Source organism: Peromyscus leucopus, chromosome 13 (assembly GCF_004664715.2).
Source record: "Peromyscus leucopus breed LL Stock chromosome 13, UCI_PerLeu_2.1, whole genome shotgun sequence".
Classification (NCBI taxonomy): Eukaryota; Metazoa; Chordata; class Mammalia; order Rodentia; family Cricetidae; genus Peromyscus; species Peromyscus leucopus.
The window spans coordinates 49,431,022-49,450,470 of NC_051074.1; the positions used below are offsets into that span (position 1 = coordinate 49,431,022).

The window sequence follows — 19,449 nt, forward strand, 5'->3', positions numbered from 1 at the left end:
ATAAAGACAATGCAGGAAAAATACTTCTGGCATAATGTTTATTTAAATAGTAATCTTAAAAAGGCTTTATACAAATCATATAAACACAGTTTGACATCGTTTATTTTTTACATTGAAGAATCACAGTAAAAGCTCTCGAGTTCCCATGATCTGGCTCAGCCAGTGAATGGTCAAATCCCTTTAACCGCACACCCTGGAAAAGCTTCACTTTCCCCCACCCCTATTTTCTTGTCATTCATGCTCATCCCTGTGAACTCCCCATCCCCACCAAAGAGAGAAAGCAACCTTGTGGACCTGTGGACCACCTAGTCCGGGAGAGCGTGGAGGTAATGTGTCATTCAGTACAAGGCAAAAATAAGAGATCAATACTGTGAGTTAGGTTTCCCAAAGGGAACCGTTCAAGGAGATGGACCAGCTAGCCTATCTGAAGATAAAGAGAACCAATGCACCAAGGTGTCCCCTGGCCAAGTTAGAATCAGACCCTGCTGTCTTTCTTTACACCTTTCAACAGACCAGCCTCCAGCCTTGGTGAGGTATCTACTTGTAGCCCTGGGCACCCTGTTTCTGTTTAGCTCTCAGGGTCCACTCAGAGCCTCAACTCAGCCAAAGTGAAATGGATGCAGGACTTGTAAAAGGGATACAGGTTGAGTGGCATGGAACAGAACTGCAGGTTTATAGACAGGGCCAGTCTTTGGGGGAATTATAGCAAAATGGTCCACTGGCCATGAGAGGGCCAGGACTCCCAGAGTGGGCCTTTGAATGTCTCTCCTCCCTAGAGGCTCTCAGGGTTCTGAATCCTAGCTGCAAGGGAGGGTGAAGAGGAGAATGAGCGAATACAGACTTCCTTCTACCGCATGCCCAGCTCAGAGGGCACCTAACACTAAGCCCCCAGGGCTTAACAGCTTAACTTTCCACCTCTACCACTGTGCCAAGGAGTGCCAAGATCAGCAGTAACACTCAGGCTCTAGGTCAAAGTCACAACACCACCACTGAGTTCCACGTGACCACGCACATACACAGTAGATACAGAGAACTCAAAGGCGCGCAAAGACACACACACACACACACACATATGTGAATAAATAGCTTTCGGTATGACCGTTTCCCTCTCTGCATACAAAACACCGTGACGTTACCATCTGAACTAGCGTTTTTCCTAAGTTAACGGTTAAAGGAACCAGCCAGTCCCGTTCACCCTGCTCCTTTGGCCTGGGTACAAGACAAATGAAGTCGTGGATGACCACAGCAGCAAAAATGGTCAGTTTGTCACTTGTATGCAACAGTCAGGGCAAACTGGTGGGGCTCGTCATGGATTTCTAGAGCACAGACAATCTCTAGGCATCAACACAAAGTCAAGATTTGGATCTTGAGGACAATCTTATCCTTCACACAGTTCCGTTCTGTTTCTGACACCTCCCTTTCAGGAGTCATTTAGGGTTCTGGTTTTCCCCAGGGAGCGGGGACTCATTCCGCTGTGGCTCAGCGGTGGGTAGGCAGGGGAGCTGGGAATGGGGTCACTGGGGTCAGAGGAGGAGGAATGCCTTAACTTGTGAGACCGTCGTGATTCCTACCCAGAGGGGAAATACATTTTTCTTCATTTTTATCAAGGCACTTTATAAAAAACACATAAACTGCTGCGTGTGTGCGTGTGGGCGTGCATGTGCATGTGTGAGTGCATGTGTGTGTGTGTGTGTGTGTGTGTGTGTGTGTGTGTACATGGCACATATGTGTATGAATAAGAACTGAAGTCTTCCTGAGGTTGAAGCAGTGTGGTGAACTACTTCACCCACAGCACTAGCAGACTTGTGGGTAGAGGCAACTCACGCATGTCCTTGACCTCACATCCCTGCAAGGATGGAGCCTGCTCACAAGAGATCAAGGTTATCAACCTATCAAGGAGATCGATTCAACAAAATGTCTCTGTCCACATTGCTCATTCTTCCCAACACAGGCTGGGCTTCTCTTTCCTTCTTTTCCCTTGTTCTTTCTATCTAGAGGTCAGGAGGAAACACACCATCCACCTGACTTCCCATCCTGCTCTGAGAACAGAGAATAGAGACCGGCAAAATCTCCCTCTCACCCTCTCACTCTGTGTGCGTGCGTGTGCGTGTGTGTGCCTGCGCAAGCGTGCGTGCATGCGCACAGGTGAATATATGTATACTTTGCAGAAGAACAAATAGGAGGAAAAAGAAAAGGCAAAGCCACCAGCAGAGGCCACAAAGGGACACCCCTCAGCCACAAACTCTGGGTCAAGATTAAGGAATGGCCCCCCAGTCATCAAAGCATTTTAAGGCTTGTCTGTGTCTAACCATAGAGGTGTGTCTATGGATTCTGGCATATGAAGTTTCTGTTCTGGTTTATTTTAAATAGTATATAAGAAAGAATTGTTCAAGCTGACCTTAAAATGGCAATCTTCCCCTGGATTAAAAAAAGTTAAAGGCAATAACATCCTACTTCAATATGCTAGGACTGAAAAAACGGCAGCTCCTAGGGTAGGCTGGCAGAATTTGAACACACCCCCAGCAAGTCTCGTGAGGTGTGAGGCCATCTGAGGGCAAGCTAAGCTGGGTGGCTCTTGTTTCTTAAGTTTCATTTCTCAAGCTGGAAGGGCTGGAAAGACCCTCGGCTTTTCAAGTGTTGATTAAAGAGGAAGGGAGTCACGGTCCTCTCTCCACTTCCCACTGGATAAAGCCATTCTCTTCTGCCTCTTTGAGTTGCTCACAGACCAAAAAAGATAAAAACAATCACAACACAACCATAATCGTAACGAACCCACAAGCGAAACAGAACTGTGACTCCAAAGAGATGCGCTCCTGTCTGTCCCGGCAGAGAACACGGCCCTGCTCCTGCGTTAACTTGGCCACCACAGTCCCGGGTGGGCAATAATTCCCCTCGTGGCTGCATCTCACTTTTTCCCTAGACTAGCCTGTCTGTCCTGCCCAGACCTTCAGTATTCTGGATTGGTTTGATTGAGATTATGGCATTCAGTTTCCAAAGCGGGGGGGAGAAAAAAAAAGTCCTCTTCGTTAGCCCCTCTCACTGGAATGAAACGTCAGAAGCGGTTCAGGCGCAACCTGTCACGCCTCCGAGCAACACTTCTGCTGGTTCATCTTGACCTTGTGCTTGAGGCCGTCATAGAGCTCGAAGTTGTAGTTCTCCAGGGTGGTGCAACTGCGCGAACTCAGGCCGGAGTAGGAGCAGGCGCAGTAGAGGAGGAGGCCGGCGCAGGTGGCCCCCAGCAGGACGCCCAGCGAGCTCATGGCGATGATGGTGATGAGGATGGGGTCCAGTGTGTAGAGCCAGCTCTTTTCTTTGCCGGAGGAGGGGCCCCCAGCTCCTGAGGTATGGGAAGAAGAGTTGCTCCAGTCTCCCTCATACTCATCTACGGCACAAAACACACACGATTGTAGGCATGGAGACAGAGCACAGGCTCCCCAGTCACTTTGGGGCTTAGCAGTGAGCGGCAGGCACTCGGGAAGCTTGCTGTGTCCTAGCTGTGTCATTTGCCCCCCCACCCCCCCACCCCCGTGACCTAACCTCTTCTCTGACTCCATTCTCTCGTCTGTAAAGTGGAGACAGCAATACGACAATCTTCTGGGTTGTTAGGAGGATTAAGAGAACCAATAATTGTCAAGGGCTTGCAGCCTGGCACATAGTAAGTACAGCCCCCCATCTATCTATCTATCTATCTATCTATCTATCTATCTACCTACCTACCTATATATCTGTGATATCATTTTATTTATTTATAAAGGGTAGCCCAGGCTGGCCTTGGACTTGCCTCTACTTCGTGAGTGGTGGGATTACAGGCACGTACCACCACGCCCAGTTTTGTGTGCAATAAGGATCAAGCTCAGGGCTCCATGCATGCAAGAAAAGCACTTTGCCATCTGAGCTATAGCCCCAGCCCTGTGCATTTGGTATTTAAGGGCTGGTGACGTAGTACTTGCCTAAAATGGCGGAGGTCCTAATTTCAATCGCCAGTACCACAGAATAAATAAATAGATAAATAACTGACATTTAAGTAAACCGACTCCCATGACACAGTCCAGGTTTTGTTGTTTCATTTGCTTTTGCTGGTGACGATCAAACCCAGGGCCCCATGCACTCTGAGCAGGTGTACCACCATTCTTCTGTGTCCCCAACACTCAGGGGGACTGTGCAGTGCCCAGGACGGCCATGTGTCACAGACACACTTCCTTGTACCTTCTCATCCCTCACTTCCCACTGCCTCAAGTCAAATCAAAGGCCAGGCTGAGATTGTTTTCACACCATGAGTTTCTCCACTTAGCATTCCTGGCCATACAAGTAGCAAGATTTCCTTCCCAGCCCTCAGCCCTCCCTTGACAGGTGTACTTTATTGGTACAGATTAAACTGGCCTCCACCGTTCATGTTTAAGTTCAAACCCTTAGTACTTGATTAGAATGCGATCTTCCTGGGAGTCAAGGCCTTTGCTGAGGCAACAAGAAGAGGTCGTTAGGCTGGGCCTACCCCAATCTGACTGGCACGTTAGGAAAAGGGAGAATGTAGATGTGAGCAAATACGGAAATGGCCATGCACAAGCCAGGGAGAAAAAGGGATGGGCCGGGGAGGAAAGGGGTGGAGAGAGGGAGAGGAGAGAGAGAGAGGGGAAGAGAACCTCATCGCTTTCAGAAGGAACCAGCCTTGTCTGTACCTCCCCCTAGGACAAGCCTCCAAAACAGTACGAAAGTAAATTTCTGGGGGTGAAGCAACCCCACCCCAGAAACACTCGGCTTGCAGCCTTGCCATCTCCTTAGGAAAAGGACAGCCTCACGAGTCTAATGTAGGAGGAGCAAGGCATTGACTATGTACAGGACCCATCTGCTCAGGGTCCCCTAAGATGTCCCAGAGGAAAGGAGAGGGGTGCTACGTTTTTGTTAGTAGGTGCTGCCACTGAGGTTTAAAGGACCTGGGTGATCAGGTACCTCACCCCAGGCAGTCAGCAAGCAGTTAAAGGGCCAGAGTCAGCTTCCCGCATCCCCCTCCTCTCCTCTCTCTTTAGCGCTTCTGCGTGATCGATTGCAGGCTCCCATGCAGGCCAGCCCGGCGCTTTTGCCCATAAAAGGGGAGTTAGAGCGGTGTTGGCAGGGAGACCCTGCAGCCAGCTCACAAGGTGCTGTTTAGGTTTGTCCCTCCGGTTTCTATAACTACGCCTGGAGTTTCTGATTAAGGTCAGGTTAAAAGCGACTGCTCAGAAACGGTTCTGAATGTTCAGTCTTGGTCTGAAGTTGATCTGTGAGTGGGATTTGGCTGTCGGGGCTCCCAGACTTCAGGCCTGGCTCTCGCAAAAGCCCAGGAGACCTTTCACGACTGAGTTGAAGGTAGAAATTACACCTAGGCATTCGTCTCCCCTCTCCAGGACTCTTGAATTAGCCTCTAGAAGTATGTGCATTTGAAATGCAAAAATAGAGCTTGGAATAAGTGTGAAAAAAATGAGGTGGGCAGTGTGAATCCAACCCTTAAATCTTCAATAAGCAAGATGTGGCATCTTGGATAGTGTAACAAGGTTTCCCTGAAAGCGGTGGCGGAATGAGCTGCCCGTGCTAGCTAGCTTGAGACTGTTCACCGGTCAGATAATTCACACAGGCCTTTCTGTGAAGGTCATAGAGGTCAATCAGTGGCAGCGGAGAGGGGCTCACTTTACACCCCTAAAGGGTTTATCCAGATCTGAAGTCCACTGATAGAGAAAGTTGCCTGTTTCAGATTAGGCCAAGGGACTCCGATAAACTTTCTCAACCCGGAGATTTGACCTTGGCAAAGTAATTAATGGTTTCTTCCTTCTCCTCTGGGTTCTCTTCACTTGTAATTCTGACTGATCCTTCTAAATTCCGGCCTTCCAATAGCCAGAGCATTATTTTTGTCGACGTTTTTTATAACCAAAGTTGAATTTCATGATTATCTGTTCAATCATAGTAATACCCACCATCAATTTCATCTTCATAGCCCTCTCCCCCACGGATTTCTGGGATGTCCACTATGAAAACAAAGAAGAAGAAAAAAAAGGGAAACAAACACACCAGGTTATCAGAAGTTCTGTCATCACAGGTAAAAGGCCAAGAGTCAACCCTTTCTGAGCCTGGCTCCTCACTGTGGCGGGCTTCTAGAGAATCACACTTTTAGATCCCTCAGCATGCACGTCCCTAGATTACTGCTCCCACAAACGAGCTTTCTTCCAACAATGAGCAGAAAAAAAAAAAAAAAAAAAACCAAACTAAGAAAGGTCACCTCTTCGGTCAGAAGTAACCTCTGTCCCCTGTGTTTTTCCCACTCTTCCATTACCGGCTGAGGTTTGGGTTTCGGGAAGGCCACCCTCAGCCACCGCTGCAGTGACCAATACTTAAGGTAGCAAAACTAAATGCCCCCCCCCCACGCATGAATCCAAGTAGACAAAAAGGGCCAGAGTCGCGCTCCTCCGGATTTCGATAAACGTATGGCAATTGAAGGAAGTTGTGTTTCATCATCAGATACAAACGTATTGGAAATAATGTCTTAATGTCTTCCCCCTTTCATCTGTCTGTGCTGCTATTTCTTCCCTTCCTCATCTCAGGCTATTTTTGTGTCCCCCCCCCCCCCAGTTTAGAACAGATCAAACATAGGCACCCAATCTGATTAGTTCTGGCTGGAATAGAGCTACGTTAATTTACTCTGAAATTTTCCAGTATTATCAATGCCTATCTTTTTCTTTTATATGATGATTCGAGGGCTTGGAAGTATGGGCATTTTATGCACCATGCTGTCCAACTTCCAGAAATCAGAACCAATGAAAATTACCTGTCTAAAGTGTTAAAACATTTCAAAAGAGACTCTAGCGTGTGATGGTAAGCAGGGTCTTCTCATTTCTGCCCGGGTCTCAAGCTAATTAGGACACTCAAAACCTCAAACAGCTGAAGCAGCAATGAGAAGAAAGACCTTTAGGCTACACGAACCATCTTGCTCATCAGCATTGTCTATCGGGGGACCATCACCTTGACCATGAACTGAACTGAGGATGGATCCATCACTGTCACCCTTAAGAAGCTACTCATTTTCAATCCTATTAAAAGTCTTCTTCATTCCTGGCCAGAGCGCTAAAGCATGTTCACGTCCCCTGCAGCCTCTAGAAAAGGACACACAGAGCAACCTGCCAAGATCCACTCAAAAGGACCAATGCCATGTGGCACTAGTCCTCTCTCAAGCCAGCCCACTCCTGGCATGCTTTTAGCATAGCAACTGGCACCTGCAGGCCATGCCAGCTTTCCTACCTCGATGCCCATCTCCTGCATTATTCTCCAGGCCCCCACAAAGCAGGCTGTTTCTTTGGAATGAAGATGTGAACAGGATTCAACAAGAGGCAGGTGGTGTCTCTCACAGGATCTCACAGAGCTTGTGAAAGTCAACCCAGACTTTTTTTAAAAATAGGAATATATATATATATATATATATATATATATATATATATATATTTAAAAATAAGACCCTGAAAAAAGCTCACATTTCTGACAATTAATCACTTTGATGGGATGCTCATGCGTCTTAGCATCTTCATGGTTAGAAGCTACAGAATACTGGATGTATGTTATATGTGAGTCAGATGACTGCAAGAACCATGGGGCTCCTAATAGCGACTTCTGGGCCAAACCCTGTGCTTGCTTCAGGTGTTTGGTCTTTGTCAAAGACAAGAACAATTCTCCGAGGCTGGAGTGTCACCTTGTCCCATCTCACAGCCCAGAGAAGACCAAGGTCACCACTGATCACAGACAACAAAGGGGGTGGATGTGGCGTTGATCTTGAGGAGGAAAGAATGAATGGATGGCAGTGACCGTGGGGACATTTCCCCCCCTCCCCAGGCTTGTTATCTCTAGAGGCAGAGGACTGGAAAAGATGGCTTCCTAAGAACTGGCCCATTTCTAAGTTTCAATGGAATCGATTGCTCAGTCCCAGCTGAGATTCTGCACCTGGAGAATCAAAGGCCACTTAAGGTAAGGAACACTTCAGGGCTCCGCTCCGCTCTTGGAATAATCACCGATCCCAGGAATGTGGGTGAGTGGGAAGGGGTCAAGAAAAGGATAAGTTAATCAACCTTTTCAAAAGCACATCTGTTCGCCAAGCCTTAAAGAGAGAATAGCACACTGGGGAGAATCCAAATAAAAGGAACATTTGTACAAAAAGCAATTTACTTTGATAGCAATTTCTCTGGTCCCTTTGCTCGTGTTCTTGATATCTGTATTTGATTAAGGGTTTTTTCTCTCAGAAGCCTCTTTACTCTTCACTGGGTCCTTGCTTTTTCAGTTGAGCCCACGAGGTAAACTTAGAGATGCTTTTGCTTGCTTGTTTGTTTTTAGGATGCAGGAAGGAAGAAGGTGGTTGATACAGGAGGGTTCTGGAATTCTGGCAAAAACAAGTAAGAGCGGGAGGGGCCGTTGCCACCACAAAGTCCAAAAGGAGGGGTCCTGGCTCCCACATGAGACAGGAAGAAGGATGAGTTGGAGCTCCAGGCAGGGAGTGAGGTAGCAGCTGTGTGGGAGGGGGAAATGTCAGCCTGAGGATGCTGTGCCAGCTGGGGAACTGAGGACAGGTTGGAGATGACAAGGATTTAGAATCTAACCGCAATGGGGGCAACACTTGGAGAGGATGATCCAAGATTGTGTTGGTGGTAAAGTGTGTGTGTGTGTGTGTGTGTGAGCTAGGCTGGGGAGAGTGAGATGAATCACACCTCCCAGCAGCACAGGTCAGGAAGAGACCTCAGCACCCACAGGACTTCCGCTTCCAACCTTTGTGTTCCCATGACCCCGTTCTTGGTCTCTGTGTGGATTCAGTCTCAGGCCAGTCTGCCCACAAAGCTTGGGTGCTAACTCTCAAAGGCCTAATGCAATGGCGGCTTTGCCCATGTGGTTACTCAACTGTCCTCAACTACCTCGGGCTGCTAAGACTTGTTCAGTTTCTTTGGGTAGGCAGGTCACTGCACTGCTACCACATTGCCACTATGTGTGCGTGCGCACATGGAGGCAGAAGGACAACCTCAAATATCATCCTCAGATGCTATCCACCTTATTTTTTGCTTTTTGTTTTTTGTGATAGTTGGCCTAGAACTTGCCAATTCAGCAAGCTTGGCTGGCCAGTGAGCCCTATCATTGGCCAATGAGCCCCATGGCTGGCCAGTGAGGCCCATGGCTGGCTAGTGAGCCCCAGGGCTGGCTAGTGAACCCCAGAGATCTGCCTCCACCTATCCAGTGCTGGGATTATAAGCATGTATAATCACACTTAGTATTTTTACATGGGTTCTACAGATTGAACTCAGGTTGGCACTTTTGATACCAACGAAACCATCATTCCAACCTCTCCACTCTGCTCCTCAGAAAGCAAGCATGCTCCTTAGCTGGGGTCCCAGGTGGCAGGATGTGCATCCTGTAACCACTTGGCTGGATCACTGGCTCATCACTTTGCCGGTAGCTTCTAAGGACTTCTTATTTGTGATCTGAAGTCTGGAGATTTCCGTGATAGGCATCACCCAGAAAGAGGAGGCTGCACTACATTGTGCTTCAAAGCAGTCTTGACTAACCAATTAACCAACCGTCGCTTATAAGGAGGGTTTACTTGGAATGTGGGTAATAAAGATGTGTGGAATTGGGTATCTGTCATGAAGACACTCAGACCCAGACTAGCATAGGGGACAATAAAGCATTTGTAAAGGGCACTCCACAGTGCGGGGAGTCTAGGGGAGGAATTAAGCAAATGAAGCCAGGCAACTGTCAGCAAGGAAGATGTGGGAATAGGGAGGAGGGTTCTTGAGCATTCAGATGCCTGCGAGGTGGGCTTGGGGACATTCTATGCCTCATCTGTTTGACTGTCAGCATCGGCATCTGAGCCTTTTCACCCACACACTTGTTTCCTGGCTTTTTGGCATGTAGTCCCCCGTGACTCACAAATCTCCCTCCATGTATTTATCTACCAGCGAGGCAGACCTGCCTGCTGTCGGCTGCTGAAGACCAACCAGTGCAGCGAGAGGGTGAGACAAGCCCAGATGACTGAAAGGCGTTAGCTAGAGCTTGAGCCACCACGCCGGCAGAGTGGCCGCCATTTCAAAATGAAAACACCCGACTAACAAAACCCTGGCCGCTTTCATGTCGAAATGGAAATCTGAGGCCCAAGAGTCACCTTGTCCCCTCAGGCGTCCCTTTCTTTTTGCAGGATCAAGAGACAGGTACTAGACGAGTGCTCAGGTTCTTGCCTATCTCCTGCTACGCTGTGCTTTCAGAAGAAGAGACACAGTAGCGAGTTATTAAAACCTCTCTGGACTGCTCCAGGAACTCCCTCACCCTAGAAGAGTCAAGAATGGTAACACTATGCTTGATTGTATAGCAGATTGTAACACTGTAGCATAAATGGTGAGCAGCCACGCCCTCTCACAAATGAGCCTCCTCTAATGAGAAGAGTTTCTCCCCTAAGGGGGCCTGGAATGCTGCCTGGTACTGTCAGACCACACAGGCTAGTTAGGGGAAACACCCCTCGACACTCCAACCTGCAGCTGGGAAACCCCCCGGCAACCTTGATGTAGCTCTCCAGCAAGAATTCTTGCTCTTCCTTCCTTCCGATCCCCGCCCCGCCCCCCTCCATTACGATCCTTTGCGGTTATCGCTCTTTTCTGCCTTAGTTCACCTTTCTGCAGTTTCTATCAGGAAATTCTCAGCCCTCACTTCCACCACTTGGTATGCTGTGGTCTACCGTGAGTGTATCAGCCGTGACAGTGTGCTGTGTACTTCCTGCATCGTAAAAGGAACTTCACAAGATTGCCCGGGGAATGGGCAGCCTGCTTCAAACCACTGGCTGCTTTTAGATAAATAATTTAAGACAGTCCCTCCCCGGGTCACTTGCATGCGATCATTTCGGAACACTGTCGCGCATTGATTTTCTTCAACGAGGCCCTTCCATGACAACTCTGAGCAGGGGCTTGAGGGACCAGGCTTGCCACCCAGAGCGAGGGGCAAAGACACTCAGAGGAACACTTGGCACAGCATTGCTCTGTCCCTGAACAGAGGCAGCATGGGACATAGAGGAGAACACAGGCCCAGGAGCATACATGTCCATTTCTCAGTTTGGTCCCAGATGGCAGAACCTCTGTCTATCTTGACCTCCCCGAGTCCACTCTGGGCTTCTCTGCTCCGGAATGCCATCATTAGCATTTACTTTTCCTTAAAAAAAATTTTTATTTCGTTTTAACGTGTGTTTGTGTGAGTGTGCATGTCACATGTGTGTGAGCACCCATGGAAGCCAGAAGAAGGTGTTGGATATCCTGGAGCTGGAGTTACAGGTGGTTGTGAGCTGGTCATCTACAAGAACAGTACACACTCTTAACAGCTGAGCTATTTCTCCAGACCCCAGCATCTGCCTTTCTGATGAGGGTTGACATACACAAGGAGACTTTTAGGCACAAGAGCCCTGCCATCCCGTAATACTCACTGACCGTCCCTTACCCTAGTCCCATCCTCTCTGAAGTCATTGAGAAGAACATGAAAAGCACGGAGCACTGGGAGTCACAAAGTCCCACATTTTCAACACTTGCTTGTTTGACCTAGGAACTCGTGCTGTGAATTGTAGACTCAGGAGGTGATAAAATGGGTACCGCATGGCCCTCGTCTCAAGTCCTAACTGGAGCTGGGCCGATAACATCTTACAGAAAGCTAGACTCGAGTCCTACTGAAACCACTAAAATTCAACCACCTTTGAAAGAATTCAAGAGCCTCTTACAGGGAACCTCTGAATGCTGTCAGTTCTGCAGGTACCAAGTGTCAACACCTCTCTGGTAGAGATGAAGCGGACAGAGGAAGATAGGAGAATGCGGGAAGCCACTGAAAAAAATCAGCGCGAGATCGAAAGCAAGCTACAGATTTTCAACACCTTGTTTGCAGCCTCTGAGTTATTTGGGATTCGCTCTTGGCTGCTTAGAGCCGTTGTTGGATGTGAGTCCAAGTTCCTGAAGCCCCCAAACCAGCTAAATCAATGGGTCATTCAGGTGGAAGTTGCCTTCAGAAAATTCTCCCAGCCATTCTGTTTTTTTTTTTTTTCCCCAGCAGGAAACATAACACTGAAATCTCAATAAACCAGAAATAATGGAGGGCTAAGGAGATATTTCTTGGCACTTCAGAATGTTTAATTTGGTTTAGCATTTAGTATTGGCTGAGGACTCTCCCTCCCCACCACACTTAATTTCCCTAATTCAGTTCGTTCATCCCCAGTTGCTGTGAGGAGCCAGAAGTTCAGATGTTGATATAGACTTTGCCAAATCTGCATTAGAAACTCGGGCTACTTGAGAGCTGTTCATCTCTTGCTGGCTTTGGCCTGAGTTGAGAAGCACCCCCCGCCCCCCAGGATCCTTTAGCATGGATTTCTATCTTTCAGGGCACAGTCCAATGTATGGAGGGTCACGGAAAAAAACAGTTTTTGGAATTCTTCCATGTGGTTTTCATTAGGAAAAGACAAAGCGGGGTGTGCTCTGAGATTACTGGGGAAGTTGTGCATGCAGTCATTATTTTCTATTATTTTTAGTTAAAAACTGGGAAGAAACCCTAAAAAGATCTGGAAATATGAACTGCAAGCAAGAAGGCTGTGAAGTGACCTAAGGATACATTCAAGCATGGAGGCAGATGAGCAGCTGGGGCCAGGAAGTCTCCACCGAGCCTCAACAATGGCATGAAAAGAAAAACGCAGCCAGGGAAATGCTTAGCTATCATATAGATGGACTTACAGGACAGGGGAGAAAATTCTGGAATCTTTTTTTTTTTTTTTTAAACGAACTAAGTCTTTGAAAAACCAGATACTCTCCATCCCCCAAAGTAGGTACGTCAACAAGCAATGGGCTCTCTGTCCTTTCTGTTGGCTAGTTTCTATTAAGGAAGACACAGAGAATCTCAGGGGGGACGTGCTCTACTTCTCTCCCCGCATTCCTAGAGACATGAAGGAAAAGAATTTGTCTAAATTTATATGCCAGAGATTTTTCTTTTTCTAGTGGGACTTTTGACATTTCTGACGTCCCCAAGTCCCAGTAATCAAGTGATCTGTGTCAATAGTTTGTCATCACAGGGACCAAATGCCTGAGTGGAACAAATAAAGGGGGTGGGGGTGCTGTTTGCTTTGCCTTATAGTTCCAGCAGTTACTTGGTCCCATTACTGTGGGCTCTCAAGGAGGCAGAGCATGGTAAGAAGGGCAGGGCAGAGCAAAGCTGTTCACCTCCTGGTAGCCATTCGGAAGCAGAGAGAGAGAGTGACAGAGACAGAGACAGAGAGACAGAGACAGAGACAGCAGCAAAGGACAAAGTACACCCTTCAGAGGCACACCACCAGTGATCCACTTTCTCCAACCACATCCCACATTCTACCAGCCTGTCCCGTATTTACCTATCTATGTCTTAACCCACTGACAGAGTCAGTATCCTCACAACACAATTGTCTATCAACTCCGGATTAAGCCTTCAACACACGAGCCTTTGGGGGACATTTTATTACCCAAACCATAAAAGTGACCATACAAGAAACATCACTCAGAAGGGAGGTTTGACACAACCTTGGCCAAGAGGGGAGACAGAATTGAATCAAAACTGGTACCAACTTCTAGTGTGAAAGTGATCATTTTTCTAGAAGGCTAACAAATGTCACCAAGAAAATTCACTATACTTATGAGCTGGCCTCTGTGTATACATTCTTATAAGTAAGATTGAATACTAATAATATAATTTTACAGAGGCCAAAAAGGTATCATTCTCAAGATACATTTCTCCAGCTTCTTGCTGGCAGTTGAGGACTATCATCTCAACAGAAGGATTCTGTTGGCTTTAGATTTGTCTTCTCACAAGAACTTCCTCTTTGGAGGAAATATCAATTAAGCCCTTCAACGAAGGACTCTTGCTTATGATTGTTCTGAGAGGAGGTCTGGAAGAAGGAAGGTAAAGAGATGTAAAGACACCAGAAGAGGGGACACCAAGGCAGGGGAAGGGTGGAGCCTGAAGATGAACTGTACCCGGCATAAGAAGGGGTGGAGATCTGGTCCTCTTTGGGGGAGATAGATGGGCACTGCGGCCATATTTAGAATTTCAGATCCTGGAAATGGTGATGGGCCCAACACTTCCCATGAACATTATTGGTTGGGTCATACTTTCGGTCTACAGTTGGCTTGGGCTAAGGTGCCCTTTGGACCTATCCATGGTAGCTTTAGGCTAGGTCCCAAAGATTATCTTCTTGTTCTCAATTCCATATGTTGAGATACTCCTAGAGAAACAATTGAGAGGTGCACAAGGGCCTCTCCAAATCATCATGCTCCTCTACTAGCCTTTGTTAGTATAAGGAACTACAAAAGACAAAAGGTCCTTGGTGCTAAAATGTGTTTCAATATCTAGCAGACCCTCTGCGAATAGAATTTTGGTCAGGGACACATCCGTTTCAAAGTGCTCTGCACACTCCTATCATCATTGGAGCTGGTAGCGCTCCACAAGTGGCAGAGGTGTATTCACATCTGGATGGGAGTCTTTGTTTGGGGTAGTGATCAAGTGTGTACTACTCCACAGAGAAGACGAGAGGGGATGCTGTGTTTAGAGCTTGGCATCCTGGCATCTGGAGCCTACCAGGCCACATACTGGGTCTTCTTTATTTCCTGAGTCACGTGCCCGAGTCAAACATCCAAAAGGAAGGGACGCTAGATCATTTTCAGATAAGAAAAAGCCCACACGGTACACACATGGCCCTACACACTCTTCCCTGTGCTCCAAGCTAATGTGGTAATGCTGTGACTCTCTCGTCTCATATACAATGGAACTCAAGGCAGTGCTCTTGTTAGAAATAGCGTTTCAGACTCGGGTCTGTTGGCTTCTCCTCCTGCTGCTGCTATTCCTTGCTTGAGCTTTGTGGGATAAACAGATTTGCCTACATTTTGAGACATCCCACCAGAGAACAACCCCGCTGCCAATGTCTTTCCTTTATTGCCAAAGCCTGGAGCCTCCCTGGAAGAAAGATCAGTGCCTCCTCTCAGCCCACAAGCTCTGTTCCTCTCAGGGCCTTCCCCTCCGTGGGGGCCCCCCTAGGATTTGAGACTTCCTCTTGGCATGTGGGTCTACCTGAAGTTGCTGGAATCACTTGGTCTGCGGTACAATGCTGTGCAGTGACCTTAAAGGATATTTTTACATGAATTTTTTAGTAGAAAACATAAATAAATTACAGCAAGGCACAGCACAGTCGCTCTTTGTAGGAACCAAGCAGAACTCATTAATCATGGACAACAGGGCTCCACGCTGAACCCAGGGACAGAATCAACCTGGGCTGCAGCTGCCACTTTCAGACAGGACCGTATTCTCCACAACCTGGCAGTTAAAAAATATTTTAAAGTTCTAGAGAAGTACACCCCGAGTTTTGAATTTCCTAAAAGTGCCCAAAGTCTTCTGTAGCAAGGACTGTGCCTACTTTAGAAAGAGTCACAGAGATTAGGTGTTCCGTGAAAATATGGGGGGGGGGATCCATATCCATGGTGTTCTTAGGTTCTGCAATTCCCTCATAGATGAACCTTTGCTATCTATTGGCAATGTTTATTGAAACGCGAACAGGAAAAGAGGCAAACACCGTCTTCATTGTAGCAGCGATCATAACAGTAAAAACAAACAAACAAACAACAAAAGAAAACTAGATGCAATCTAAATAACCACAAAGGGGGGGGCGATTAATAAACTATGGCATGTCAAGACAATATGGCCACACTGGGGGGTGGAGTGGGGGAATAAACCTGACATGGGTACTGATGGCTCTTCAAGACGTCACATGAAACGAAGCAGGTTTCCCAGGCAAAAGAAGAAGCGTTATGATAGTATGGTGTGAAACCAAAGCAACTGGAGCTAAAGCAAACTACATCATTTGACAGGAACGTGTGTGCTTCTAAAGGTATGAAGAGGTGGCTTCGAGTCATCTTTGTGGTCACTTCTGGGGAGGAGACTGGGGTTGGTCAACAATAAAGTGAATGACGGCTTTTTCTGTGTTATTGCACTTCTTGAAAGGTAGCCATATACACTTAGGAACTGGGAGAGAGGGGGGAGAGAGAGAGGGAGAGAAAGAAGGAGAGAGAGGAAGGGAGAGGGAGAGGGAGAGGGTAGGAGGAGGGGAGGGGGAGAGGGAGAGGGAGAGAGAGAGAGAGAGAGAGAGAGAGAGAGAGAGAGAGAGAGAGAGAGAGAGAGAGAGAGAGCCTGCCAGTTATCATCTGAAAAGTTCCCTCAACTTTGTTTGGTGTCAATAACCACCCTAGTGGTGTGGTCCCAAGCGGAAGGTGCTTTCCCACCCAACACCCAGCCTCCAAGCCTTCTGTTCCGGGCCCATCTGAAGATGCTTCTCATTTCTCAGTCCAATGCCCATGGGAATTTACATTAGATTATGATTAACTATTTATAATGACTTCTTGTGGCTCTGTAAGGTCATGACAGGCAGTCCCAAGAGCAATGACATTACCAAGAAGGGAGAGATTTGTGGGTCTTTTGTCCAGAGGATTTGGGGCAGAAATGGCTTCTGCTGGTCACCTGAAGCTCCTAGATTCGTGATCCCCCCACCCACAACTTGCTAACTAGGGTTCTGCTCTGTGGAGAGTTCCTAAATCCTGTATCCCTCCAGTTAGGATGGGTGCCATATAGAATGACTCCAAGAGGTTGAGGCAAACACACTCCAGCTGTGACTATGGTCCGATGACTCCGAAGGGAGTGGATTTCTGGTTGCAGTTGACCTCAGCACAAACTCCCGTGCACCTGACCGAGGTGAAGCTTAATTAAATCCTCCACCACTTCTGGTTTCTAACTTCTTTGTTTAGGAAAACCCCCCCACCCCACCCCGCTGATTCTAAGATAATCAGCAGGCTTCCCCCTCTCCCTTCCACTTTCTCTGGCTGGATTTGTTTTGTATTTTCTTTGGGCCATCACTGGGGTGGATGAAAGGCAAATTACAGCTGGGAGAGCCCCCGTGCTCGGCACAGTTACAGAGAGAAACAATAACGGCAACCAAACACCGATGCGTCTGCAGTTCACCTCAGATGCACGGCCACGACGCACACAAATCAATCGTCGTTGCCGATTACAGAAGGCCACAATGTTCATGCGGCACAAGCCTGCAGTCAGTCAAGAGTGGCGGGGCGGACTAACTCCATGCCACACTCGCTTGGCTGGGCTTTGGGTGGTCTGGGCTGGGAGGGCAGTGTCGAAGCGAGAACGCACATTTAAGTCATAGTGGAGGCCCAGGTGGGAGCACACACAGGGTGTACACACTGGGCTTTGACATCTGAGATCTGTGATTCACAGAAACGTAATTTCTGCAACACTTACACTTGGGCTAAGTCTGAAATACATGCAGGAATGTTTATGGGTGAAAGTGATGTGAAGAATGTGTAAAATTGACTCCTGGCAGCTGTTATCCTCTCGGGGAGAAAGAGTACCCCCAAAATAAGTCTTGGCCCCAGAGGCAAGGCAGAATACTTCCCCAAAGTGGCTCCAAAACTGTTAGCAATGCCAACAAAGCATAAGCTCTGACTGATTCAATTCGGTCTGGCATGTGTGGTCCCAGGTCATCGCAGGCAAATGTAGACAGAGTCTGGGTCTTTGGTGGAAGTAAACACATGGAGATGCTTCCATTTTGCCTTTTGTTAATGGGAACAAACAATCTTAGGCCAGCCAAATGTTACTTAGACAAAATGGGTAATTGTGCTTGGCATGGGAAAACCAGGCAATGCTCTAATCATGGACATTGAACTCTACGCTCCTGCAGAGGACAGATAATGCCATCTACCCTGAGCCATCTGCACTAACAGTTTCCTGTGAGATCTGAAAAGCCAGGCTCCCTTTTGCAGGGTTAAGACAGGTCTTAGATCTGAGATGTGCTGAATCACGGGTCTAGGTTTCGATAGGACCTAGGAAAAATCAGGACCCTGGCAGAAAAAGGGCCCTCAGGGCAGGTCTTTCTTTGCAAGACCATCTAGGATGATCATTCAGCCTCTTAGAAAGGACTCTGGGGTGACTGAGTACACCAGAAGCAACATAAATCCTCTTGTGACCAATTCTCTCCTCCTATTGAGAGATTCAAAGCTACTAGGAAGTTACCTTTCCTATGTATTTTTCCCTCCGGAATCTCCTTTAGATTCAGATATCTACCACAACCATATCACTAACTATTTACAGAGATGGACCAGACCAAACCAAACCAAACCAAACCAAACCAAACCACCAAACCAGACAGAACAAAAAACTTGTTGAAGAAGATCAGACTCTCAAGTGGGTCCCCATCAGCTCAAAGCTTTTACAGAATGTTCCTTTAATAAATGCCCACTCTGATAGCTCTAGGTTCACAACATCCATCCTGTAATCTTCATTAGCTGTCCAAAACTAAAATCCTGACCATCTCTGAGCCCCGAACATGCTAGAAGATTTCCCTGTTGCCTTTGCTCCAGGGAAATCATTCATAAATTGGAGATCAGTGTCTCCCAGGAAGTAATCATTTGGTAGGTGTGGGGCAAGAGGTCGTCGTTTCTTTTCCAGAGGAAGGGCTGTGTCTCTGTGGAGATGAGTACAGCCAGCACAAGAGGGGCACCCACTCCCCCCGGGGCAGTTTGAAAGGAGATTCCGGGCTCCAAGGATTTGCCATCAAGAGAAATTGTGTGGGATCACATTCAGCAATTTAGCACTTAGCAAGTTTCACAAAATCCCACACCAATCATAAAAGTTGGCTCAGCGGCACACATTGGATAAAACTCCTAGCAAGCAGTGATGAAAAGGAAAAGAAAGGAAGACCAGCGTTCGGCATTCAGCTTCAAGAGGAGGACATCCCTCCCTCCCCTCCCACACCGATGCCCCAGAGTTCAGAAGGTGATGTGGAAACTTTGGCGACATCAATTTTTTTTTCAAAGCTTACACTTCAACTTTGTTCTCACAAGCAAGGGGGGGGGGGTTGGGGAGGCGGGGCAGGGGAAAAAAAACCCAGATGTTTGTATAAAAATATCATCATTTTATTACATTCCACACAATACATTTTCAAATAGTTTTCAACATCCACAAGTTATTTTGACACACAGGCAGCTGAGCGAGGCAAGGGGTGTCACAGTTACAGGGAGAGGGGATAAGAACCGGAAGTTAAAAATCTTTAGGTTTTTCTTGTCTTGTTGTTCTTTGGTAATTTTTGACCTTTTAGGTGTTTGCTTGCTTGCTAAGTTTTTATTTTAAAGATGGGGTCTTTTAAAAGATGGGGGTATTGACCTCAAAGATATGACTGGATTGCCCGTTCTGGTTCTAATCAAAAAGAGTGGGACGGGAGAAAGGATATTTTTTTTTTCCAGCGTCCCGTTTTGTCAACGGCAATGCTACATTTTTTTTTCCTGCGTGTGCCAGCAGTAGGTGAGGGCAGCTGCTAGCATCCTCTCAAGGAAGGGTTCTTGTGAGACCTCTAGTCAG

The 19,449-nt window shown here is 47.3% G+C and overlaps 1 protein-coding gene across 4 annotated transcripts in view; it reads right to left on the minus strand.

Moving 5' to 3' along the window:
• Positions 1-21: 21 nt before the first annotated feature.
• Positions 22-19,449, minus strand: part of Nrp2 (neuropilin 2) — a 119,439-nt gene continuing 100,011 nt past the window's right edge. For 2 of the 4 annotated variants that reach the window (XM_028891311.2, XM_028891310.2), the window contains exons 16-17: positions 5,946-5,996; positions 22-3,382 (exon numbers count right to left, since the gene is read on the minus strand). In XM_028891311.2, the coding sequence (XP_028747144.1) occupies positions 3,078-3,382; positions 5,946-5,996 (356 nt within the window). In that variant the 3' untranslated portion in view covers positions 22-3,077. The remainder of the gene's footprint in view (positions 3,383-5,945; positions 5,997-19,449) is intronic. The other 2 variants (XM_028891314.2, XM_028891312.2) reach the window with 1 other exon arrangement.